We start from the raw sequence: 27476 nt of genomic DNA on the forward strand, positions 1-27476 counted from the left end.
AATTGAAATTATTGTTTCCAGAACCTAATAACTCAAACATACTATTTATGACAACATTTATAAATAAACATTGTTTGATTTGTTTATTTTAGGTTCTTCACTTTCATCATATTCTCGATTTTGGTTAAAATATCTCACAAATTTTGTTTAGATCTACATCAAAATATACACAATGTAACGTGACTGTAGGACCATTTAGATTTGATTTTTTGTATGGATATGGAGGCCTGAGTATCTCTGTATTCCAATGCAAACTAATGTGTTCTTAACATAGTTTACGTTTAAACCAAACAATTGGGAGAATCTAAATAACAAATATATAACAGCATTTCCTTTTTTCTCTGTTCCAACAGTTTTTTTAACAACAAAGATGTATCATCTGCAAATTATGAAATCTTATATTCCTCATAATGTATATCTTTGCAAATTTTTAATAGCTAGAATTTCTGAAAAGAAAAAAAGAAACAAGTACGGAGAAGGATCCCTCTGTCTACATCCTCTACCTATCTTAAAACAATGATAAATATATCCATTTATATGAACAGCGACTTCGGCGTTTAAAAACATCAACATTTTATCCGTTATTTTCAAACATATCACCAAACTTAAACAATCGATGTCAAAGTGTTCTCAATAAAACTGAAATATATCAAATCAAACGCCTTTTCGACGTCAATCAGCATTATGTGTCCAGGAAATTGGTTATCATTACAAAATTTGAATTATTTAAATCTTAAACGAAAATGTCATGCTTATCCGAGGCTGAGTTTTTTTTAGTGTCCTCCTACTGCGTCGGGCAACTTAAATATGAAATACAGCTTTGCCCTTTGAACTATATCGGGAACTAAATAAATGAACGCAGTCTCACATTAACTTTTTTATTTATTTAACTTAAACCATGTTTATTTCAACCAAAAATGTATCTGATGGATGACCTTAAAGGAAAAAAAACTTAACCCAAGCAGAAAAATGGCGAATGTTAACCATCAAAAATTATTTTTTTAGTAAAACTGCCATATCGATGGGCCTAGATGCTTATGGATTTTAGCAAATTTATATAATTTCTCAGCTCTTATCTCAAAAGTAATGGTCACACTTAACTTAAACTGTATTAGTTTCCGGCGATTGTTAAGAACGTTCTATTAAAATAGGAATCGGACCTAGGGCGCCTTGTTGTGAAGCGAGTGTGCTTAAAAGTGCGTTAACTGGACAATCAAAGTCACACTCGGAGGTCAATGTTAAATAAATTGAATTTCATAACAATGATTCGTGTCTCACCACTGATGTTTGAATTTTTAATGGCCAATTCAATCAATTTCCACATTTTTGTAAAACTCTGGTAAGGTGTGTCGTGCAGGTGGAGTTCCGACACGTTGTACGTACACAATGAGTTAATTGGACTTCATATTGAAACACCAATTAATGCACGTTCTACTGAAATTCAACTTAATATTTCTTAAATCAAGTGATGTGGTCAGTCGGCCATGTATACCCACTGCTACGGTTATGCGTTGAACCCGCCAATCGTCGACACTAATTAAAGAGGTCGAATGTGTTGCACGAGGTTTGATATAATGCACGAGATGTCCTAAAACTTATTAAATATTCACCAAGTCGAGAGAATAATCAGGATAAACTGAAGAATGGTGCAAACAGTGCCAGTTTTATCATTTCCTACACAAATATAGCCGACACTCCAAAGGCAAAGGAAAGAAATTCCAGTATATATATAAATGCTTAGAAGGATCTAAAACTTCTAAGTAACTCTTAGTAGTTCTAAATCACGTTTAGCAGCTACCGAAACCATACTGGACATATTTTTGTAGGCGGGAGTGCATGTTTTGCAGGACGGACCCGACCTATAAATGAAGTATTTTCCCTCAAAACCATTAAATTGCTTTTCTACGCATATGTTTTTTTCGGGGAACGGCTTCCCCCGGACCTTTACCTGCAGGAGAGGGACACCCCATCCCACACCCGGGAGTACGTTGCAAAACTGCCCAGCGGTACGCTCCTGGTAGCTGACATATTAATGGGCTTCTGATACAAGTTTTGGAATGAAGAAAACTGGTCTCATTTTATCTAATGTAATTAAAACTACTCTAGATATAGTTACACTTGCAGTTTTTAATTATTTTTTTTCCATCTGCGGCATAATTTTGCATTATCACTTTACTGACGTCCTGTATTTAAGCGTGAATTTAACCCTGTCCCACGAATCCGCAAAGTATACATTGTTTCAATTTTGTTTTCCGGCTCTGGGTCCAAATGTCATATTTTTGTCAACAATTACAGGGTACAACTCATTAGAATAATGGCTTCCGTTCAATGCTGAAAATCAAAGAATATTATTTAAAGCTCATCTATTACCGAATTCATTAAAAAAACAAAGGGGTCCAAAATGCCAACTCGTTAAACCAACTCTAATGTAAGTAATGCTATATTGGTTTTTAATGCAAGCTCATTGGCGCGCTCACATTTGTTGTTTTAAAATTCACTATTGTCAATGGAATTAGATAAGGAAAGTTGAAGTTTTTTCGGATGCTCTATTCCGGATTATTAGTTAAACGTTTACGGTCATCACTATGGGTTTTATCAGCATGTTGTCTGTATGGGAAACAGCTATCTACCTGAACTTGATTGAAAACACACAGGGTCTGAAACATTTATTTTCAAGAATCATGGTTTGTTTTCTACTTTCATTTTGTTTTGTTTAAGTCATGAATCTCATACATCAAATTTAACTAGATGATAACATGTAAGTTTGGCAGAACAAAATATATTAATTACATTTTACCTTTTTCAGTGTTTTATATACACTAGATGAACTACTAAATCTTTATTAATTAGTTTATTAATTTTATTCTACCAAATATACATGCTATATTTCTGGAGACCATTCAGGGGGATTTGTTCAGAAAGGCTGAAAATTTAGGGGGATTTTGGAAGTATTCAGGGGGATTCTTTTACCAGGTCTAAGTAGGTGAAATTTATTTAAAAAAATGAAAACTATTTTAGACGCACATACGAAAAAATGTATTCACATATATTTATTGCTATGAAAACCTTTAACATTTTGAATATACAGAATTATTTTATATATCATGATTGATCATATTCTTATGATACACTGTCATGTCATACTGTAATGCACTTGCAGAACAAAAAAAGTAATTGGAATATTCTATCAGCTTTGATGACGTTCAGAGAATAAGAGAATGGAATAAATATTATTAATTTCTTCCTTTTCCAAAATAGTAATATTTCTTTGCCTTTGGTCATTACTACAAAATAAATTAATCACTTGTTGTAAAAGTTTCCTTTTGGCATTGATCAAACCTTTTTTAAAATATTCATTGTGATTTATTGTCATTTCCCCTTGTGGAGTTGTTTGTTTACATTCAGTTTCTCTCACATACTGTGGTTTCACTTTGTCATTATTGCCTGATGAAAACTCTCATTTTATTTTTTTTAAATTCAGGGGGATTTTTATCTCCTGCAAGGAGAAAGGGGGATGGATCAAAATTCCGAGGGATTTTCCGCCCGCCGGGGGATGTATGTATGTTATGTAATTCTTAAGACCATGTGGTCAAGGGTAACACGTGAAAGTGCAAGCAATTATTTCCATCGAGGTCCTTTGTTTTTGCTGAAGAGACAGTGATGGGATACAAGGAAGTCTGGGTACGAACCCTAGCTCTTTTTTGAAGAGACCCCTTGGTTCTTTTACGTGCTCGGTGTAAAGCACCGATACACGGGGTACAACTTGGGTTAAACCAGTACTGAGTACACCACTTTTCCAAGCACTACCCTTTACATGTCAAACGCCAGACAAGGGAGCAAGGGAGCTACTTGTACCAACTTCTAACGTCTTTTGGTATGACGCGGCCAGGGATCGAACCCACGACCTCCCGCTCTGTAGGCGGACGCTTAACAACTAGGCCACGGGATATGGCATGTATGACCAAATTTGGAATACAGAATAAGTATATTGATACCAATATAATACACTATTTATTATTTTAGTGTTGAAGCGATTAATTGTTTAAATACTAAAATAATGAATAGCGTATTATATTGGTTTCAATATACTTATTCTGTATTCCAAATTTGGTCATAGATAATTTCTATTTTAGTATTTAAACAATTAATCGCTTTAATACTAAAATAATAAATAGCGTATTATATTGGTATCAATAAGAGCCAAGCCCATAAAATGCATGAGGAAATCGCTCTGTGGTGCGAAATGAAATCACACGTGGCTAAATACACAGTTTACCCATGTGCCGATATGAAAAAACACAAAATGGCGTGGATGTCACTGAAAGAAAGAGGGTTAATAGTTAATCCGCAATCATCAATAGTTATTTATTTCTCCTATTTTAAGTCCCATCAACTGCATTTCAAACAAACATGTGCGAAATTTTAACTTATTTACACATGTATTGGAATGTGTTGTGTTTGTTGGCTGCAGATCAAACGGTTCAATTTATGATGTCACAGCACAAGTTGTGTATAGATCAAAGGCACGTGGCAATGGTTTGTATTTAAATCGGTCAGTCTTTACTGTATCACTATGATCCCAATTTACTCCCAATATTGCGTTCAGGCTGGTTAGAACATACCATGCGATCGGAAAAATAATCAATAATCATCGTCTGAGAACCTTCAAATCATGACCAAAATATCTGAGTTTACTACAAATATGAATGAACCTTTGGGTGTACGAAAATTAGATATGTAAAATAGATCCTTAACCGAGTAACCTTGTTCTATTATTAACCTACCTCCACGTTAGAGAGCTAACAGCTGACAAAAAATCGGCAATTTTCTTCAAACAAATGAACAAATTCAGTTGATAAATGACTGTTAAGCTTGAACATTATCACAGACTTGGAGAAATTGAAATGCGGGATTTGATTTAAAAATTGACCCCGTCTTATAAACAAGTCTAGACAAAAACACCAGATTTTATGGGCAAAGATAGGCGGTCGTCTTATAAGCGGATCGCCTTATAGTCGGAGAAATACTTTATCAAGTGTCAATCAGGGTTGCACCTGTTCATCTGCATATTTAATAATTCATTTTGTAATGCTAGCACCGATTGGCTAGTATGGTGAATCAATTATGCAATAAAAGGCAGCATCATAAATTACAACATAGAATTTCAAGATTGACATTGGGTGGAGCAGTTGATGAAGGTTTGATCTCCAGGTTGCTTTGGAGTTTGCTATGGGTCAACATGTGTACCTTGTTAAATTGCTCGAAAATCTCTTCCTGTATAGATCCATGCTTGCTCTAAATTCCCCCGTGTCAAGGTTGACGCTTACTACAAATTTATAATCCTTCAATTTGGGTTCATTTACAGATTCTGATTGATAAAACCGGGAAGCTCGAGTCAATTGAAAGCCCTGTTATTTGCCGTGGTATATTGCCTTCATGTTTATAGTGTAGAATTTCTACTATGACAGTGGGGTTAAACCATTTTGCATTGCTTTCATTATAGGTGGGTGGTATGAATAATAAGGGAGGAGGGTAGAAATTCACTAGTGAAGTCTTGAGGTACTTGTTGGTTTATACATGTGGGGTTACTCAGAATCACCCTGATGATTTCACAATCCAAGCATCTAGCGATTGAGTATCACCACAACAGTTGACTTTTCTATGCTTCTTTGACTCCTCTTCAACTTCTCCTTTGTACAAAAGAAGGTCAGAGCTGCTTTCAACTGTATTGTTGACCTGCGGTGAGAAGACGGCCATCAATTCTCCAATGATTAAAATCCTGTGTTTTACTATTTAGACCTGTGTACATGTCGAAGATGATCTTACATGCCGCTTGTCTGGTGGAGGCTGCTGTGTTATTGCTCATTGCAGTCATGAAACCTATGATTGCATCTGTGATGTTAAATGGCAGCTTATTTCAATAAAATAAAACACCCTAGTGCAAGAACTCAATAACTAAGTATAGAATTTTATTTAAAATTTCTGATTGGGATCATTTAATAATTTGAATATAAAAATATATTGGTTCAATCTGGCTTGGCCTCTTGTCTGTCTGTTGCTAAGCTGGAGGAGTAATCCTGTAGTCTTGCCTCGACTGTTGTGATGGCTTCCAACCAAGTTTGTCCAAAGTATTGGGAACAACCACGGTTGCTGTCCCATTGGTAGTTACACTCAAACCGGGTCCTCTATGTTGGACTTGGTTGAGCTAGTTGATGTGTGCTATTTGATGAGGGTTCCAGGATGTGGTAGTTAATTCAGGGTTGGAATTGAAAGTTTGTTGAACTTTCTTGCCTTTGCATTCTATGTGCAGCTTTTTTAAATAGCTACTGTGGAAACCAAGCATGCTGGAAGCCTTTTCCACTGTCTTTGATGTTGGCTTAGGTTTACTCCAAGGTATTTAGCACAGTAATATACAGCCTCGAGATTAAATGTTCATGTAGCATATATATGGTTTGTTTGCCAAACCTCCTCTTTCTGCATACATAAATGACTTGGCATTTTTCAGGATGGAACAACACCTGCCACTTTGCTTCCCTGTCCTTAAGAGCATCTAGTCCTTCTGTATGTCTTTGACATCTGCTTCTATCTTTATCTCTTCATACAACACTGCATCGTCAGTGCAGTAAAAAGTGTCAAAAGTTTTTACTATGGACAGGTCATTGATGAAGACTTAAGAACAGCAGAGAACCAACTCCAAGGTTGATACCTTGAATCACTCCTGACACTACATCAGCTGGAGATATGTGTCAGTAGTTTAGAAGAATAACATGATAATGTCATCCACATGATCGTTTCCGGTATGCAGTCTGCTTTCTATTCCCCAATTGGTAGTGATAAGTTGAGTTATGCAAGATGATTAGATAGCCTTGTTGGTTATCACTACTAATGTTGTGGGCTTGGAGATGGGTTATAATACAGCTGAGGACAATATGATCTTAAACCTTGCAAGAAATGGAGGTGAGGGAAACTGGTCTATAAATTGAAGCTTGGTTTTTATCGCCTTTTTATAGATTGGTACAATATTAGCTTGTCTCTGATCATTGGGATCTCAGTTGGTTCTGAATGAATATTGGAAAATGTCTCCTAATACTTCAGTTGCAATTTTCAGTATGTAAGTATTGATTGAATCTGGGCCTGAATCTTTCTGTGGATTTAACTCAGCTAGGAGTTTCTTTACACATGGTACAGTGGCTGCTACGTCGGCATTGTTGAGTAAGAACTTGGACACAAAGTCATGTCTGGGAGTAAATGAGAGTCTTCCTGCATATATTCAGACTGGAATTGGAGTTCTGGTTATGGCTATGTAGCAAGCCATCTTTATCGATCTAGGGAAATATGCCTTCAATGTCTTGTTTCTGACTCTTGATGTATGACCAAAACCACCTGGGGTCTTTGTCCATGTCCGCAGTGACTACAGTCTAGGTAAGTCTTTTTGTTTGATTGTCTTGAGAAGATCTGAACTGCCTTCTTGAGGCAACCAATTGTATTTAACTGGTTCAGGTTCAGTCTATGGTTTGCCAAATTGTTTATTGATTGGTCAATATTTATCCAATAATTACTATTTACCAATTGAATCATTTATGTGTGCAAACCAGTCGAAAGATAATCTATGAACAACTTATTCAAGATTTATACGAATGGTTGCAGGGGTCTTTGTCTGCACTGACTACTGTCTCAGGTACATATAAGTACTTGTGATTGTATTGAGAGGTTCTGAAATGATTTCTGGGGCTTCTGTTGTGTTGCCTTTCTTTGTCAGTCTTAGTTTTGTGTTTGAGTTGAAGTTGGAGGCTTAAAACTTCAGGAAATCTTTAATGCCTGTGACATCAGTTTTCTTTCAGAGATAGATTTTGATGTGTTCGACATGGTTCAAGTATATATTCGACTGATTGCATGAAACCAAAAAATCAATAGCATAAGAAGGCTTTAATAGCAGAGATAAGAATGCTTTGACTAGAAGTATCCCAAATAATGTTTTATACGTACATATAACTTTCACTCTAGTTTTGTTTATTTTGAAAGAAACTATCAATTATGACTGCATTAGCTCTGTCATTTCTGAAAAAAGTATATACAAATTGTAAACACAGTTGAGTAGAGGACAAAACTGTTTAGTCTCATTGTACTCCCTGTCTCCCTCGCTTGGCTACCGGTTTAACATGATCAATATTACATTTACTTAAAATTAGATGCAGGTTTAAAAAAGGGGCGTTTAAAACATAATTGAAAATCAAATTCTTGTCATGACATTCGCCACTGCAGCAATTCTGTTTTTCTTTGCTCATAATATGAAGCATTTTATTTTTTCAGGATGCATGCGGATGTTGAGTATTTGCAGGGCCTTGGTGTGGGGCTGGCCAACCTTCGAGCATCGGGGCAGTTCTGTGATGCAATGGTCTGTGTTGGTAGCACTAGAATACTGGTGAGTGAAAACATGCTTTGATTTGCTGATACAGTACACTCAACGAGTTAGACCCACTTTCCGTTTCCCTCCGCGGATTTTTGCTATCGCTGCCAACACAATGATTTTATCAACTGTCCTCGTTCCTCGGAGTTTGAATTTAAGGCCCTCGGAGGGTGATCAGTCGACCGAAGAATAACGAACTCGGCGTTCCTCGGAGGGGTTAACTCCGCGAAACTCGGCGGACACTAGATAAGAATCTACGCTAAAGTTATATTTATTTTATTAAAATTTTCAACCGATTATGACGGCTCCAGTAAATTGCTATTATTCTTTTTCCTCTGCCCGTTTTGCATGAAGTTAGCTTACCACAAGAATGCAGTCGTATTTCACTAGTTGCACATGCATCTTATAGACGTGTTTTTGCTAATGACTGATAAACACATTTCTTCCGAGAAATTCTAGGTTACACATTTTCGGAAAATCAGAAGGTCAAACACGCGTTCAAAGTTCACAGCGCATGGTTTTGAAGGCCTTCTTGCCTCGTTTTCTGTGGAAAATTCCATGAAACGTCATAGCTATTTTTAACCACCAATAATAAATAATATATTCTACATTGTATTGATCACGCGCTTGACGTCAGAGGTCATGGTTCAGAATCGTGTAAATAGTCTGCTGCTTTATGATGAAATAACTTAGTGGATATACTTTAATGATTCAATGTTAATAATTCAAGACAATATTCAATTGGCGTTTACGGACATAGATACAAATTAAACGTTGGTACATGTAAGAATCTTTTACGCTTAACAATGTGCATAAGCATAAAAATAAATAGCTTCTAAACAAGAATGATTTCTTGCTTATCTGATTAGACTCGGAGTTCCGCCGCGGGGTCATAAAATCGGACGATTCTCAACGCTATCGTTCATATTAAACTCGGCGGTAAGCCAGCCACTCTGAGGAACTCGGGGGAATTTTAGCGAGGGGGGGAATTTTAGCGAGGGCAACAGTTTTACCCTCGGAGGAAACCTGCGATCATCGACTTTATCCCTCGGAGTGAGCGAGGAAAGTGGGTCTAACTCGTTGAGTGTACTGTAATAGTCTGAGTGAAATGTTTTTGGAAAAACAGGCTTTGGGGTGATAGAAAATAAAAGTCAAAAGCCCAAAGTAAATTCTTGTTATGTAAATAGTTGGGGCCTGTAGCACTGGGATTTCATTGGTGCAAAGAGAATAATAAAAACTGGGCTTTCAGTTTGAAGCTCTAATTCCCAAGGCCAGAAGAGCTTATGTGGTGGCGTGGTGTCCCTGGTCTGGGAAACTTTTAACAATTGCTTGTGAAAGTGATAAAGTTTTCAAATGTTAGATATATGTTCCATAAGAGCTTGGTTCCTTAAGAAAAACCAGCAAGATCGAACCATGTATGACTGGATCATGGCCCTTGAAATGCAAAAGCTTTTCTATTTTCAAACAATCTTTCAAATTATACATTCAATAACTAGAACTGTTACTGTGATGGTCTGAAGAAGCATAAGTTTAAAAAAATTGCAAGGACCTTACATGAAGGGATATTTATATTACGGGGATATAACAGGGGTATAAACCTACTGATCCCGTCATTAAATCCTTCAAAAATATCAAAATACCCAAATAATCTGCCATTTTGTTCTGCACTGAACATTAAAATTAAAAAAAAATGCAAAAATAATTAACGTTGGACCCCTTTTTACTCAACAAATTTCCAAGGGATGACAAAAATTAACAGAGAGTTGTGTATAATATTATTGTATTGTGTGTCCCGTTGGAAACGTGGTTACATGATCTGAATTTTAAATGACCAAAAGCCAAGGGAGACAACAAAGAATTGTGTATTATTGTAGTGTTTTTCTCCCTCATGGGCCTCTTGTTTGTATTTCCATAGACTGCTGATAGCTTATTTTGAAAATTCTGCATTCATGATTGGGTTCAATCATAAAGAAAGCTTTATAATGGATGTCTTGAAAGTAATAGTGATGACATTTGGTTTTTTGCATCTACTTTTATTTATAAGCTTGACTATTCAAAGAATATGGAGAGCAATACTACTCACCCTAGCGTCTGCATCACGTCAGCCTCACAACTTGGTAATGGTTTTGCATGTATTACGTTTAGGTCAATATCTCAGAAAATACAACATGTTTTGCATTTGAACTTGGAAATGTGCTCCCAACTATCCAACATTAACCATGTTAGAAAATTCTATCATGCATATAAAGCAAATAATTGCCCTTTATTATTCGACAAAGTAATTCTGGTAAAGGTTTTGCATGTAAGCAAACATGGGTTAATATCTCAGCGACTACTTGATTTATTGCTTTTAGTCTTCATACAACAGTACTTAACCATCCAACATACATGTACTTGAATAACAGAGTTAGATAACTCTATTTTTTACATTATGTATTGCATTGCAATTTCATACACAGGTTCCAACCATCAAACTTTCTTAATTAATTTAGTTAGATAACTCTATCTTGCATATAATATTAATTTTGTCCCTATCTTATCTAACATAGAAATTCTGGTTAAGGTTTTGCACGTAAGCACATTATCAGTCAATAATTCAGCAACTACTTGATGTATTGCATTGAAACCTAAAAACATTCAAGTATGATAACTCTAAATTGCATGTAATGAAAATGTTGCCTCTTTTTTATTTGACTGTGAAATTCTGGTTAATATTTTGCATTTCATGAGGAGACATATTGTTTTTGCCCTGTCCCTCAGTCCGTATGTCACACTCCATTTCCGCTCAATAACTATAGAACGCTTAGACCCAGGAACTTCATACTTGGTATGCTAGTTGGTAGTTGGCTAGTAGATGACACCTTTTGATTTTGAGATCACTAGGTCAAAGGTCAAGGTCGCCGTTTCCGCTAAATAACTAAAGATCCTTTGGGTCCAGGACATTTTTACTTGGTAATGCTAGTTGTTCATGACTAGTAGATGACCCCTACTGATTTTGAGATCAAAAGGTCAAAGGTCAAGGTTACCTTCAGGTGAAAAATGATATGTTGGCGGTGACCTTAAGCTTAAAAATGGTTTCTGCTAAAAAACTAAAGAACGCTTGTACCCAAGAACTTCATACTTGGTATGCTAGTTGGTCATGACCAGTGGATAACTTCTATTGATTTTGAGATCAGTAGGTCAAAGGTCAAGGTCACCGTGACCTTGAGGTGAAGAAACAGTTTCCGCTCAATAACTAAAGAACGCTTGCACCCAGGATCTTCATATTTGGTATGCTAGTTGGTCATGACTAATAGATGAACCCTATTGATTTTGAGATCAGTAATTCAAAGGTAAAGGTCACCATGACCTTGAGGTGAAGAAACGGTTCCGCTCAATAACTAAAGAACGCTTGCACCGAGGAACTTCATGCTTAATATGCTAGTTGGTCATGACTAGTAGATGACTCCTATTGATTTTGAGATCAGTGAGTCAAAGGTCAAGGTCACCGTGACCTTGAGGTGAAGAAATGATTTCTGCCCAATAACTAAAGAAGGCCTGCACCCAGGAACTTAATACTTTGTATGCTAGTTGCTTATGACTAGTAGATGAACCTTATTGATTTTGAGATCAGTTGGCCAAAGGTTAAGGTCACCGTGACCTTTAGGTGAAGAAACGGTTTCCACTCAATAACTAAAGAACGCTTGCACCCAGGAATTTCATACTTGGTATGCTAGTTGGTCATGACTAGTAGATGAACCATTTTGATTTTAAGATCACTAGGTCAAAGGTCAAGGTCGCCGTGACCTTGAGGTGAAGAAATGGTTACCGCTTAGTAACTAAAGAATGCTTGCACCCAGGAACTTCATACTTGGTATGCAAGTTGGTCATGACTAGTAGATGACCCCTATTGATTTTGTGATCAGTCTTCAGTCAGTCCGTCAGTCTGTACTTCACACTTTGTGTCTGCTCAATAAATTAAGAACACTTACACCCAGGAACTTTATTCTTGGTATGCTAGTTGGTCATGACTAGTAGATGACCCCTATTGATTTTGAGATCAGTAGGTCAAAGGTCAAGGTTGCAGTAGATGTTCACTATTTAATAGGGGTGAATAAACCAAACTTCATTGTTGGTTCGTCTCCAGTCCAAAATTACAAATTTTATGTCCATCATTTATTTTTTCTGAGCTACGACCATACAATAGGGGAGACAAGTGCTTTTTCAAAAAAGCAATCATCTCTAGTTTAATCCAATTTTACGGAGATCCATGCATGTGTTAATAAAAATACAGCTCTTGTTTGATAAAGCAAGGAGAGCATATTTAAAAAAATACATTATAAGTATCTTCCATGGCCGAGAGTGTAAGATAGGTTCATTCCGACCCGAGCGTAGGGTGTTTTGCGTAAACGAGGTTTACCGAGTTTCTGCAAAACACCCTGCACAGGGTCGGGATGAACCTATCTTACACAAGGGTCTATGGTAGATGCTTTTTCTCCCACCCCAGTTAAACAAAATTAAGTAAAAATGTATTTTTTGATGGAACTCTTTTGTGCTTAGTGAAAATAATTGCGTATGTATATGTGATAATTCATGGTTGTCATAGATATGCGCGCATTGATTCAGGTTATGTTAACAGTCAAATTGGGTCTTTAGATAGTTCTAAGGAGAGTGAAGCATTATTTCTTGAAAGATGTGTGAAAACTGTATTATGGTGACATTTGAAGCAAGAAATAATTATTTAATGTTCTAAATATTGCCACAAGACAAGGTTTCCATGATACTACAGACGACAGTCTTCAACAAGAGAGGTAATTACAATGTGCTGACCATTAAAAAGGAGTTCCATACGGGCATTTTACCTTCGCCCGTGGGCAAGATAAGAATTTCTAGCATGGTTAAATTATTGGATCTACTTAACTGAGGTGGGAGAAAAAGTAATATACTATGCCGAGTTATATTAAGAAATTTCATATTATAATGATGATCACTTTAATTTTTGTATGTCATCGCCAATTTAGCAAAATCTAATGACGTTTACTGAAACATATAAAACATCTTTTCCTGCAGGTGCACAAGGTTGTATTGAGTGCTGCAAGTAAGACCTTGCATGACCTTGCCCTTGACTTTGACATGATGTCACACCGTGAACGAGACCAGTTAGAGATCGTCATTCCCCCTGATATCAGCCTCTATGCCGTCAACATGTTTGTCAACTTCATATACACAGGTTAGAATCATTATCGATAATCAATTTTGCAGTAAAGGATATTTAGTTCAAGAAAGGCATTAAATGCATTTTGTGACAATCTGAGATTTAAGCCCTACAACAAATTTAAGTTCTACAAAATGCAGCTGAATGTGAAAACACTTCTACAATCAATTTTAGTTTTGAAAACCATTCTTGAATTTTGATGTATAATTTGTGTGTTTTGATGTTATAAAGTAACAGTATCTTTTCAGTATAAAATTATACAGGTAGTTTCCTATATTGATGGATTCTAAATAATGCTACAAATATTTCTAAATATAACCCACTATTTATCTAGGCCAGTTGGAGCTGAACAGTCGCATTGTTGGACATATGGAGAGATTAGGCACATTGTTCGGTATCTCCCGTGTTCTCATACAGTGCCGGGAGTTTATACAGAGGTCCACTACCCCGGATAGTCAGGTAAGGCTTAAAAGTGTTGTCCATCAAAACCCATACACACACACACTTGAAGCTTAAATGTGCGGACATACTTTTAAATGATGTGTGTAGGTTGTTTAAATTTGACTACTTTTTGCAAACCTGTTTCACAGAACATTTACAGCAAACGCCTCCGTCATTATCCTCTTTGGCGACCATAATGTTTGTTATTTTCCTAAGCAAGTCTGTGCATTTGCTTGCAGTGCTTTAGTTCTCAATTTCATATATGAATGCAAGCTGTAGCTACAAATGATTTTATGATGCAGATGCGTTTGTCAGATGGCAGCATTTGCATTCGCAGCGTAATAGTCCACACTTTCATTTCTGTCAGTATCTTTTGAACAACTTGATGAATAGTTCAAACTTAGTAAGCACATTGGCCAGGGTCAGGGTCAGAAGATAACCCTTATTGATTTGGGGTCAAAGGTCAGGGTCATGGTCGACCTTGACCAAAAAATTAATGAGCGCTACCTGTAGGTGACATATCTGATTCACAGAATTCTTCTCATACAAATAGAATGATAAATCTGTTTTGCAGAACTTGAATCTGCAGACAACAGAAGCAGACAGTTCCCTGAACGGTGCCATGCCCGTTGGGTCGGAACACAGACTCAGCGGCACTCCCGATGCATCCAGTCACTTGACTGAGTTGAGTCGCAGTAACTCCGCATGCTCAGGGTTCAGTGCTGACATGGGGACGGGTTTTGGCATGGCAAATGTGAAGACTGAACCAGCTCATTTTGCTTCATACGAGTCTGAACATCAGCTCAAGGCTACTGCAGGTATAAAGGTTTCCTGTCTGCTGTCAGTTTATATGCTATATAGCAAGATCTTCTGTTTTAGAATTTATTTACGAAAAATGCGTTCAATTAAGTTGGAATTAAAACAAATCATTTCCACAAACAAGGTTTTCACATTTTTTCCCCCCAAAGAATGTAAGACTAAGGCACTTTAATTGAAATTAAATCTCATGACCAGTTGATGTTTTTTATGACTGTTTTTTTTAAGTGGGGATGATAAAATTGATCTTAAATTCAAAAATTAATAAAGGGAGCTTTCTATTTCAGACTTTCAAACTTACATTGAAACGGATATAAATGGCTTTGAACACATTTTCAAAAGGCCTCAAAGCCCTGTAACCCTTCATTCAGGATTGGGGTTTTAGGTGTATTTTAGTCCCTGTTTAAGGTATTTGCACTATTCTGATCCTTGTCATTGTTTTGCTGTTTGTACCATGTCATGAACAGTGCAGATTGAAAATTTGTCATTGTTACCCTGACATTGAACATTATTGAATTTCTTCCCTTTGCCATTCAGAGCAATTAGCTGAAATAGCATTGCACCAGAGCTGAGGCCATGATTACAAATATTCAAGAGTTCAGACTCAAGTGCCAAACGTTTAATCTTAATTTCATTGTAACTTCCCTTCTATTGATGATGTTATGTGCTGAAATGTACAACTATTTGAAGTTGTACAATTATCTACATTTATTTTTTCTGACGAAAGTTTTGTAAAATGAATAAGGATAAAGTGGTTCTTTTTGTAATTTAACAAAAGTGCTTTTTTGTGTCTGAGTCTTGACTCAGTCTCGAGACTGTTCCTTAACATAGTCTGTTCCATCACATGGTCCAGTATCGAGACTGTTCCTTAACATAGTCTGTTTCATCACATGGTCCAGTATCGAGACTGTTCCTTAACATAGTCTGTTCCATCACATGGTCCAGTATCGAGACTGTTCCTTAACATAGTCTGTTCCATCACATGGTCCCAGGTCTTGACTCAGTCTCGAGACTGTTTCTTAACATAGTCTGTTCCATCACATGGTCCCAGGTCTTGTAATGCAGGCAAATCCCTAGCCAAGAAGCTTTTATTTCGCAAGATGGACTGTTCCCTGTATTAGATTTTATATTGATATAACATATTTGATTTTACAGATGGTCAAGACAGGAATGGTCAAGACAAGACAAACATGAGTATGCTGGAGAAACTCATGAGTCCCAGAGTAAACCTGAAGAAGCTCCCATCAAACATCACACCAGATGTTGTGGTGATGGTGAGCGATGATGAAGGAGAGGAGGGGGAGGTGGTGGGGAAAACCCCTGGGCAGTATACTCTGGAGGAGAAGGAGGCCGTTGCGGTGGAGGCCAAGAGATATGGGACAACACAGGTGTCACGGTCCAGGAATATCCCTTTACAGGTGGAGTATTGAACATAAAATATACTAGTGATTGGGAGATAAGCAAATATTATTTTATAAAGGGCCCAGCATCAGCAATAAATGGTTAAGATCATCAAAAATCAATTTTAATTGGTCTTTGGGTTTTACTTATAACCAATGAAATACATGCGTAAATGACCATGAATTGTGTCAAAACATCATATATCCAAGTTTGTGGTATGAATGTACCAATAAATCGTTCATTCTTTTATTTTTCTCTTCTGTCATTTATTATGTTTGGCCAGATTTGAAATATGCATATGTATATATTATTGATTAGTTGCAATAAACTTATTGGTTATTTTCATACCAACATTTAATTTGGAAGTGATCAGTTTTCTTTGTCCATTTGATTATCAGTAATGACAGTTTCGTAAAATGAAGTTTTTGCTTTATAAATTTCAGGATATCCTAAGCTGGATGACACTGTTTGGGCTACGTCACCCTGGGGGCCTACAGAAGGTGGACCGTAGAGGCAAGCAGCCTGACCACCATGCCGACCTTGCCCTTGTACGCTGGATTGTCCAACAGCAGGAACTCAACGGCTGTGTTGATCTCAACAGTATGAAGCAGTACGCTCTTACTGTTCATAAGGAGACTAATCCAAAGTTTTGTGCATCAAAAACTTGGCTCGGGAATTTCCTGCAGCGGAATATGGCTGTTCTCCAAGGGACGAAGTTCGTCCAAGGTGACAAGATGGAAGTGAATCTATATGAGGCCGGCGATAGTGACTCCGATGGAGTGATAGTAAAACAAGAGATTGTAGCTGAAGTTGATGAACATGGAAATATTGTGAGAAATAATATGACAGACAATGTGCTTGAAAATTTAGGTTCAGGTGCAGTACTTGAGAACGTACCCATGACTGAACAGAATATGTTGAATGAAGCTGTTCTTAGTGGATTTGGAGGCGACAGTTTTGACAATGGTGATGATGATGATGACAATGATGCTGACTTTGCTTCACAATCCATTCAAAGTATGGAAAACTCAAATGACTTTACAAATTCCTACTTAATGAATAAAACTGCACCAATGTCATCTGAAACAGATTTTGGGCAGAGAACACAAGGTTCAGTTGTGACACCTTTTGGAAAGAGACCAATTATTGTAGGCCAGTCTAAAACTTTTGATCCAAAGACTGAGAGGAAAATTGTACAGTGGGTGTTAGAAAGAAATTCCAGAGACGGCTATGTGTTTACCGATGACTTTAAAGATTATGCTAGGTCTCTGTATATAGGTTCTAAACCATTTGGTGCTACTCAGTGTTGGATGAAAAAGTTCCTGCGACGAAATAGGGCTCTGAAAGATGTCAAATTCTGTTCCAAGTACAAAAACCAGTACACTTCTGAAGACAAGCAAACCTCTGTTACATTAGCCAAAAGATTTGGAGTTAGCTTTGCCTCAAAGAAAACTGGAATTAATCAGAAAATCATTCATAGTTGGAAACTGTCTGCAGAGAAAGGCCTACTGAATGTTGATTCAGTCATGCCAAGTATTCCAGATGACCTTCTCCCGTCTGCTATTCCAGGCTCCATAGATTCACCATCTACCTCTGTCTCCATGCCAAACAATTTAACACCTAACCAGATAGAAACCAAAAATCAGGCTTGTCATGGTATTGTACCAGAATTTGAAGATCAGATCGTGGCAGAAATTAAAGACCTCCAGGACAGGGAGGGAAGTGTAAATTATAATGATATCAGTAGAATTAGCCAGTCAATATACAAGGAAACCAGGTCTACTTTTAAAGCTTCTTATGGATGGGTGAAAACCTTCTTGGAAAGGAGAAAAGATGACTTGTCAGGTATTGAACTCGAGAATGTCACTAAGGTTTTAGTTGAAGATGAGAGTGAGGAGAATGCGCAGGATATGAGTAAAGAACAGGTTTCTGCAATGGTTGACCAAGCTTTAAGAGCGATTGATGATACAAGTAGTTTTGAAACATTGTCTGGTACAACTGTCATTGGGGAATCTGAAATTGGAAAAGTTAAAAGACCAATCATTGTGGGTCCATCTGTTATGTTCGATCGGAAGACTGAAAAAAGGCTTGTAGAATGGGCATTAGAGGAACAAGAGAAGAATGATTATGTTTTCACTGATGATTTCAAAGTGTTCGCCAAATCTCTTCACACTGGGCCAAAACATTTCTCAGCATCTTCAGGCTGGATGTCATTGTTTCTGAGAAGGCACAGAGAACTGAAACATGTGAAATGGAAGTCAAAGTTTAAGAACATGTACACAGAAGAAGAAAAACGTGCAGCTGTTTTGGAGGCCAAAAGACTAGGTACCGGACATGTTGGAAGGAAACTTGGCATTGATCCAGCGTTGATCTGTGCTTGGAGGATTAAAATGGATCGGGTGGCACCAAAGCATCAGACATTTTGGAAGGGGACAAAGTTGAAGAAGTTTGGAAAGCCTATGTTGAAGTTTAAGCCTGTTGCCAATGCTCCTACTGTGCCTGCTTTGACTGAAGCTTTCAGAGGTGTGGTACCGGAGTTTGAACAGAGAATTATTGATCTCATTCATGAAGAACATGAAAAAGAGGGCAGCATTTCCTATGAGGAGATGAGTTCTATTTCACAGTCTGTGTATAAAGAAACCAGACCTTCATTTAAAGCTTCATATGCATGGATTAGGAATTTCATGAAGAGGAATGAGGGAAAGTTGAAGGATTTGAATATCGATAATGTGAAGAAAGTATTCTTACCTGAAGACGGCGAGGAGGAAACAATTGGTGTGAATCAACAAACATCATTCCAGCAAGACCCTGAGCTAGATGACTCTCAACTGTGCAAGCTTTTTAACCAGAAGAGACCAATAATTGTCGGCCAGTCAAGGGCATTTGACACCAAGACGGAAAAGAAACTAGTCCAATGGGTTGTTGAACAACAGCAAAAGAACGGCTATGTATTTCTGGATCAGTTCAAAGCTTTTGCACAGTCGCTGTACAAAGGGGAAAAGAAGTTTGCTGCCACCCAAGCTTGGAGAATTAAATTTCTTAGAAGAAACCATGCTGCCCTGAAGCATGTAAGGTTCACCTCAAGTTTCAGGAATCAGTACACACTAGAAGAAAAGAAGGTCATTGTTCAGGAAGCAAAAAAATTTGGAGTGGCTCATGTCTCCAAGAAGACTGGCATAGAGCACACTTTGATAAATCAGTGGAAAATAAAACTAGAAAGAGCAGGAATTATACCAAAGGATACAGAATCATCACCAGTTGTTCCTTCAAGTCCAAGCCAGAAATCTCCTGTCTTATTATCGGCTCTGAAAAGTCCTGTTGGCAGTAATGTTGGCCCTGGATTGTATAGTACTAGAGGCATTGTTCCAGCCATGGAAAACAAGATCAACCAGATGATAAACAATAAAATGGATGAAGAGGGGTCCGTGACATATCAGTTTGTTAGCATGGCAGCACGGGCGGTGTACAAGGAAACACGGCCACAGTTTAAGGCAAGCTATAACTGGGTGAAGGATTTTCTCAAGAGGAATAAGAAAGCTCTTAGGCATGTGGACTTCGAGTCAACTGGAAAGTCTGATGTCGGGAAAGGAGAATTAGATGTTGAAATTCTCGTCCCTGGTGACACTGTGGGCAATGCTGAAGATTACTTTTATGAAGAATTTAGTCAAGATGCAGATGATTCATTCGGAAACTTTGGAGAAGATTCCATGCATTCTGCAGTCAGTCATGAAGAAATGGAGACTGACGAACCATCTGTAGGCAGGGATCCAATGATTGTTATTGAAAATGCTGAATCTGGTATAGAATCTCAAAGGGAGAGGAGTCTTGAAGGGGAATCTAACCCTGCTTTGGATAAAATCTCACAAACCAAGAGGCCAATAATAATTGGTAAAGCAAAGCATTTTTCAAGAAAAGAAGAGAAGAAGATTGTTGAATGGCTAATAGAGACACAAGAGAGGGAAGGTTATGTGTTCACGGATGACTTCAGGAGATACGCTCGAACTCTTTACATAGGTCAACCAGGGAAGTTTGGTGCCACTAATGCTTGGATCACAAAATTCCTGAGAAGAAACAGGCTTGAGAATAAGATTAAGTTTCAGTCAAAACTTGTTGGAAATAATCCAAAGTATGAAGAAAGAATCATTGAGCTTATTCTTGAGCAGCAAGAAAAGGAAGGAAGTGTGTCCAATGATGATATTCAAAAAATAACTATGTCTGTCTATAAAGAAATCAGACCAAATTTTAGAGCCTGTTACAACTGGATTAGAGACTTTATTAAGAGGCATAGATCAAGCTTAGCCGATGTTGAACTTGAAAATGTGAAGAAAGTGTACATTCCAGATGACAACGAAAAAGATGGAGTTCTTATAAGAGATTATGATCCTTCAATGAATTTGTCAATATTGGATAGTTACTCTGAAGCTAGCCGTACCAGCTTTGTTGGGGACGGTAATGCTAGCTTTGAAGAGGCCAATATGAATGACAGTTCATGGGTTGACCTCGATAGTTCTCATGACCTTGATAATTCAAGATTGTCGTTCAATTCTCCTTCCACTAGCCAATCCAGTGGCAACATACTTGATAAATTAGCCAATCAGAAACGGCCTATCATTATTGCACCACCAAAGATGATGGACATAAAAACAGAGAAGAAAATTGTACAATGGATGATTGAGCAACAAGAACAGCAAGGCTGTGTGTATCTAGATCTGTTTAAGCAATATGCCAAATCTCTTCACACAGGTCCAAAGCGCTTTGCTGCAACTCAGGCCTGGATGACTAGATTCAAACAGCGAAACCATGCAGCATTGAAAAATGTGATAATCAAATCCAGATTCCGTAACGAGTATTCAGTGGAAGAGAAATTGGCCATCGTTGAAGAGGCAAAGAGACTTGGTTGCAACCATGTGGGAAGAAAGTTGGGCATTAATGGAGGTGTAATCTACAGTTGGAAACAGCAGCTAGAACAAGCGGAGAAGATGGGGACTCCAGTAAAACTGACTGACTCACTTGATGCTGGGGATATGGATAGTTCAAGAGGAGTTGTTCCAGAATTTGAGATGGCTATTGTTAACATGGTGCTGGAAACACAGAGGGCTAAAGGCAGTGTGTCGAATGATGATATTAGTATGTGTGCCAGGTCTGTTTATAAAGAAACAAGGCCACACTTCAAGGCTAGCTACAATTGGGTTCTAGACTTCATCAGAAAGTACAAGGATCACTTTAAGGAGGTTGTTTTTGAGAACAAGAAGAGGATCATATCTGAAGAAGAAAAACTGCACATTTTGTCTGAAGAGAAGAAGTATGGGACTGAGCATGTTACAAAGAAACGGAATATCGCGCCAAGTACTCTGAGTAACTGGAGAAAGCAGATGAGGGAAAAGGCAATTCCCATTCCAAAGTTTAAGGCCATAGTGAGTTCGAAAATCAAAAAGAAGTATGCAAAGAAACAGCTGAAGTCATACTCTCCAGAAGAGAAGAGAAGGATGGTGGCAGTGTGTGAGCAGAATGGTGTGACTTATGCTTCACTGAAGCTGGGTGTGTCTCGAGGCATGCTCACCAAGTGGATTAGATATTTCAGGGACGAGGGTGAAAATATTGTCATGAATGCAACTCATGCATCAACCGCAAAGAAAGAACTGGAACAGAACATAGTGGATTGGATTCTCGAAGAAAATGAAAAACTTGGAATTGTTCTCACCAATCGAGTAAAGGACAAAGCCAAAAAAGTATTTGAAGAAGCATACACCAACTATAATGCAACAACTTACTGGTTGGAGAGTTTTTTGTCTGCTAACAGGAAAAAATTTGAGCATGTAAGGTTCAGGGATGATGGGGACAGGGATTTAGAATTTTCAGATTCCATTAAACTAAAGATTGCGAGATATGCTGAAGTGCATGGTGGGCCAACAACAGCTGACCTCACTGGACTTCTACCGAAGACCATCTACCATTGGCGTAGACTTATGAAGGGGCAAGGTCACGATCTGAAGGCAGACCCAACGGAATTATCTCCTGTGACAACAACTTCTGTGAAGACAGAAGCAGCAGAAACTGAGTTCGCAAGTGAGCCAAAGAGTCTAATGCAGCAGAAGCTGGATAGAGTAGCAGCAAAGTATGATCAGAAAACAAGGCAAGCGATTGTGACTGAAGCAAGCATTCATGGCACGACAGCCATTGCAGCAAAACATAAGATTCCTTTACCTCTGTTGCTGAAATGGATGAAGTCTACTATCTCTGGTGCAAGTCCTAGTTCGACCCAGTCAAGATCTTCCAGTTTTTCCAGTGATGAACCAATTCATAGTCCAAAACATGAAAAACTAACCATCAGACTTCCCAGTGTGGAAAAAAGTCAATACAGTAAACACTCAAAAGAATTTAAGAAAACTGCTGTTGAGGAGGTAAAGAAACATGGCATTAGTGCTGTTAGTGAAAAGTATGGCATTGGAAAATCTACCCTGTACTATTGGACAAAGGATGAAAGGGAATCAAGTACTGAGAGCTCAAGGGAGTCTGTTGAAAGAAAACGATCAATATCTAGTAGTAGCAGGAAGAGTCTGGAAAATGAGAATAAGACCTCAACGCCTTTGGCTCTGAAAGACATCAAGAAAGAACCAGACACCACAGATGAAAGTATTTCTGAATCTTCTCTTGGTACTCCTCTCCAAAAGGTGATGTCAGATATTGGTTCATCCAGGATTATGAGAAGATACAGTGATGAACAGAAAATAGAAGTGGCAAAACGGGCACATGAGTTTGGTTGCAGAGAAACCGCTCAAGAAATGAACATTCCCTTGACCAATGTTACAAGATGGAAAGAGACATACAAGAAAGCTGCTTTGAAACTGATTAGAGGTGGGTCCAGATCACCAAGACAACTGTCCACATCGTCAATTTCATCTCCAACTAGTTCCACATCAAGCAGTTCATCTCTAAAGAGAAAGGCAAATGATGTTGACCTGACAAGTTTAGGGTACAAGAGAGCAAAGTTTAGTGAAGAAGAGAGAATAGGTTTCGTGAAGGAGAGTGAAAAGGGTAACATTCAGGCTGTCGCTGACAAGGCTGGAGTGTCAATAGATTCCCTTTACAAGTGGCGTAGCAAGTACCTGCCTGGGATCAGACTAGCAGCTGCTACTGAGGCTCGGAAATCTCCAGACGATGGTAGAGAATCATCACCAGCTATGCCTGCTCCTAGAAATAAGTTTGGTCTTGTCGAAGAGCCAGTTTCTTCTGGGAACAATGATCCTACTGATGAAACGGATGGGTTTGAAGATCCAGAAAATATTGTTGCAAGGCTCACTGATGATGATTTAGCTCAGATTGAAGTGAATACTCGGGTGTCTGCAGAAAAGAGTGTTGAGCATGTAATAGATACGAACAGTTTCTCAGCACGTGGTTTGGTAGAGTTAGGCACATCCACAACTGGAAGCCCTCATGCTCAACCAATTGACGATTTTGATATAATGGCTGCTGATCAGTTGATGGAGATGACATCAAGCTATATGGACGCAGAAAAGGAACAGGAACAAGAACACAGAAAAGTGGCTGAGCGGAAAGAAGCTGAAACTATTGATCTGGAATTAGTTGCTAGTAAAGACAATGACCAGAGAGCAACAGGTGAACCGCTTGTTCCTGGAAAAACTAGTAAGTCATTAGGACTTGGCAATATTCAGATTGTGAATGTAAAAAGTGAGGCACAGTCTTAGTGTATGTTACCATTTAACAAATGATCAGGAAATAATTGCAAGTAAATGACCACAGAGCAACAGGTGAACTCCCTCCTCCTGAGAGTAAGTCATTAGGACTTCGCAATATTCAGATTGTGAATGTCAAAGTTAGGTGTAGTCTTAGTGTATGTAATCATTTAGCTTGTAAAATTGACCAAAAAAGGAACCATTTGAACCACCTGTTTCGGAGAATAAACCTTCAGGACCGCAATATTCAGATTATGAATGTAAAAGTGAGGCAAAGTCTTAGAGTATGGTATCGTTAAGCTTGTAAAACAATGGCCAAAACAGGAACCATGTGAACCTCGTGCTTTCGGAGAATAAACCTTGGCACATGGCAATATTCAAATTGTGAAAGTGAAAAGATAAATGGGCCTGTAATAAATTTGCTATTGAAATGTCCTCAGAGCACCATGTGACTGTTCAACTCAACCTGCCCCTGAGAGTAAATCTATGGGAACATTCAGATTGTTAATGTGAAGAGAGAGGCAGGGTCCCAGTATTTTTGTAGCAATTCAATTTGTTTGTTGTCTGTTTTATGATGTTTACTGTACATTTATATTTCATAGGAGCTGTTGAATTTCATTTTGTTTGAATTGTTTTAAGGTCAGTGACATGATTATGTATGTAATGTAATTGATTTGAAAAGCATTTTTTTACTTTTGAGAGAGGTTGCTATACTGTCATGGAATATAATGTGAATTTTTAATTACAAATCATAATCTTGCCTTTTTGTGTGAGTTAAAAGATGATTAAACTAGTCAATTTAATTAAAATTATTCATTTGCGTTCAGTAATTAAGAATTGTTTGAATTTCTAGAGATGTTTCTAATTGACAGATTGTGTTAAGTATTTGTTTTCGTAAATGTAATATGTAATATTGTACATGTGTAATGATGTGATTTGGTTGTCCATTTTGTATGATTTATTGAAAAAAACTGATTTAGTTTTGAAATATTGTCTATTTGTAAATTTTGTCTGAGACAGGAAAATGGCTTCAAAAACATCCGATTTTTCCGTGTTTTCAGTAGTTGCAAAAAAAAGTTGGTTGTCCATTTTGTATGATTTATTGAAAAAAACTGATTTAGTTTTGAAATATTGTCTATTTGTAAATTTTGTCTGAGACAGGAAAATGGCTTCAAAAACATCCGATTTTTCCGTGTTTTCAGTAGTTGCAAAAAAAAGTTGAGGTATTGTTGAGGTGAAGTTGGCATTGGTGTCGTCAAAAATGTTAACCTTGGCCATAACTCAAAAACCATTTAAGATATTAATTCAAGTGGAACTTGGTACACATATTGCCAGTGATAAAACACTCATATTTAAGGCTTAAATGTGTAACTTTTGGCTTTAATAATTGTAAAATTAATTTGTTTGACTGGAGAAAAAACAACAGACATGCATTGCAATCAGAATACTACAGCCTTTTTCCAATGAAACAACCTCGGATGTATGCCAGTGCATTAGTACAAGTAGTTAATCAATTGTAGCATTTTAACGTGTAATTTGTTCAAATTGATTCCCAGTGGAGTGCATTATTGCAAGATTCCTAAAAGTCAAGTCCTTAGGCTAAACTGCTAAATTAAAATTTCTACGCAATCTACTTGAAACGTAGTTATAAAGAATTCTGACATTGTAAACCGTCCATATACATCTGAGGTTGTTATCGATGTCAAAATGGCTGAGGTGTTCCGATTGATGTTTTTTTGTTTTTCCCTGCAACACTTTGGTTAGTTATTTTATAAGCGATACTAGGTAAGCGATGTCAAAATTGTTCAACTAAAAACATTTTTCTATTGGAATATGTATAGAATTTTGTACTAGGAATTAAGTGGAAAAAGATGGGAGGAAATGTTAGTGCGGGTAGGGTGAGATTTATTATCAATGATTGATAAGTATGACTTAGAAGTGAATTGTTATCCATGCAATCTTGAAAACTGTAAACTTGATGCCATTTGTAAAGAATCTTATAAATAAAGCATTCTAAGTGTCAAAATAAAATGTGTTCATATTAACCATGTAAATATTTGTTTTCCTACTACCCATTTATTTCAATAGGTGCTTAATTTCTGTGTTATGGATTCACTTTGTTAATGAACTAGTTTTTTGTAAGCTGGTCACTACACATGTGTGCAATTTTTAATTTGTTTTACATGTTTTTGTCTAAAGCAAAACATTAGTCTTTGTAACAGTTTGTTAACTGATTATGTTTATATTTTCTTAACCTTTAGGTGCTCTTTACTCTATGAAAATAAAAAAAATGTTTACAATGCCATGGAAAAAATTGAGGGGCCATGAAAAATGATATATCTTCATAGATTTCTTTTCATTTTTAAACAATTCTTATTTATGTAGTGTGAAAGAATGAGAGTAATCTGTCTAACTATTCTTGATCATTTCAAAACCTGGCGAAACTTACAATACATGCAATTGAAGGCACCAGTATGGTAATGTTATGTTGTTAATGTTGTTCTATATTCTGTCTCGTAATCTCTCTTTCCCTCCGTCTCTTATAACTGTTTTTTTTTTTGCCTTCCTGCTCTCGTCGCTGCAATGGACTTGAGCTACTACAGGAGTTTGTTAATGACTGAAGGTATTTTTTTATATGAATTTCTAATATGATTTCATTTTATTTCATTGTTAACTGAAATGTAAAAACCTTGGTGTTGTCAGTATTATTGTTCAGAAACTTAAACTTTGGCCAAAAAGTGAAAACCATGTTCAACAAACATTCAAATGAAACTCGGTGCACATAATGCCAGAAACAATACCCACGTTCAGGAGAGAGGTAATAATATAACCTTAAGTTCTCTCCTCAATCCTTGTGTTGATATATGTGAATTCTTCCAATGTATTTGCAAGAAATAAAGAAACTTTTTTTAAAACCCGAGTGTACATCAAGGCCCAAACTCTGCCTTTAATGACTATTGAATTATTTCCCTTCTTAGACTGAAAAACAACAACAACACGCTAGCATTGCCTATAGTTTCGTGATGCTCTTGTTAAACACATATATTTATAACACGACGCATGGTCTGTGAGTACAGTTTGAAAAATATTCATTTTTTAAACATAATTGTAAGAAATGTTACTTGTTTTTTTACTGTTATGAATTGCTGTTCACACGTATGTCTGACTTTGTATGAATTAACAACCAATGGGACTTCCATTCACATAATAGTAGCAAAACAAATCATCACTTTTATTTGTAATATTTCATACTATTGTTATTTTAATTTACAACTGTAATATAGTATGTCTTATTTTGTCGACGTAAGTCTGTTTTGGGATATTCAAGTTTATATGTAAATATGTTCTAGTCCATGTTGTTCTTGTCTGTCAACTTAAGTGTGTATTAATGGTACTAGTAAATCTTCATTTTGTATTTTGAGTATACTGTTTAATGTTGTCAATAAATTTTTAAAATGACAAGTTTTTCATTGCATACACAAAAGGTATTGCACATAATACAATAATACCTATGCAACTTGAA

The 27476-nt window shown here is 37.1% G+C and overlaps 1 protein-coding gene across 2 annotated transcripts; it reads left to right on the forward strand.

Annotated features, from left to right (window-relative positions):
• Positions 1-2301: 2301 nt before the first annotated feature.
• Positions 2302-27476, forward strand: LOC128243298 (uncharacterized). Of its 2 annotated transcripts, XM_052960981.1 has the most exons (8): positions 2319-2428; positions 3482-3555; positions 8311-8422; positions 13457-13616; positions 13936-14060; positions 14617-14860; positions 16014-16276; positions 16703-27476. In XM_052960981.1, exons 2-8 carry the CDS (start codon positions 3515-3517, stop codon positions 23963-23965), a joined length of 8208 nt encoding a protein of 2735 aa, XP_052816941.1. In that variant the 5' UTR covers positions 2319-2428; positions 3482-3514; the 3' UTR covers positions 23966-27476. The 2 variants fall into 2 exon arrangements, with proteins under 2 accessions (XP_052816942.1, XP_052816941.1); XM_052960982.1 differs by lacking the exon at positions 3482-3555 and having other exon boundaries at positions 2302-2428.

Source organism: Mya arenaria, chromosome 8 (genome assembly GCF_026914265.1).
Source record: "Mya arenaria isolate MELC-2E11 chromosome 8, ASM2691426v1".
Classification (NCBI taxonomy): domain Eukaryota; kingdom Metazoa; phylum Mollusca; class Bivalvia; order Myida; family Myidae; genus Mya; species Mya arenaria.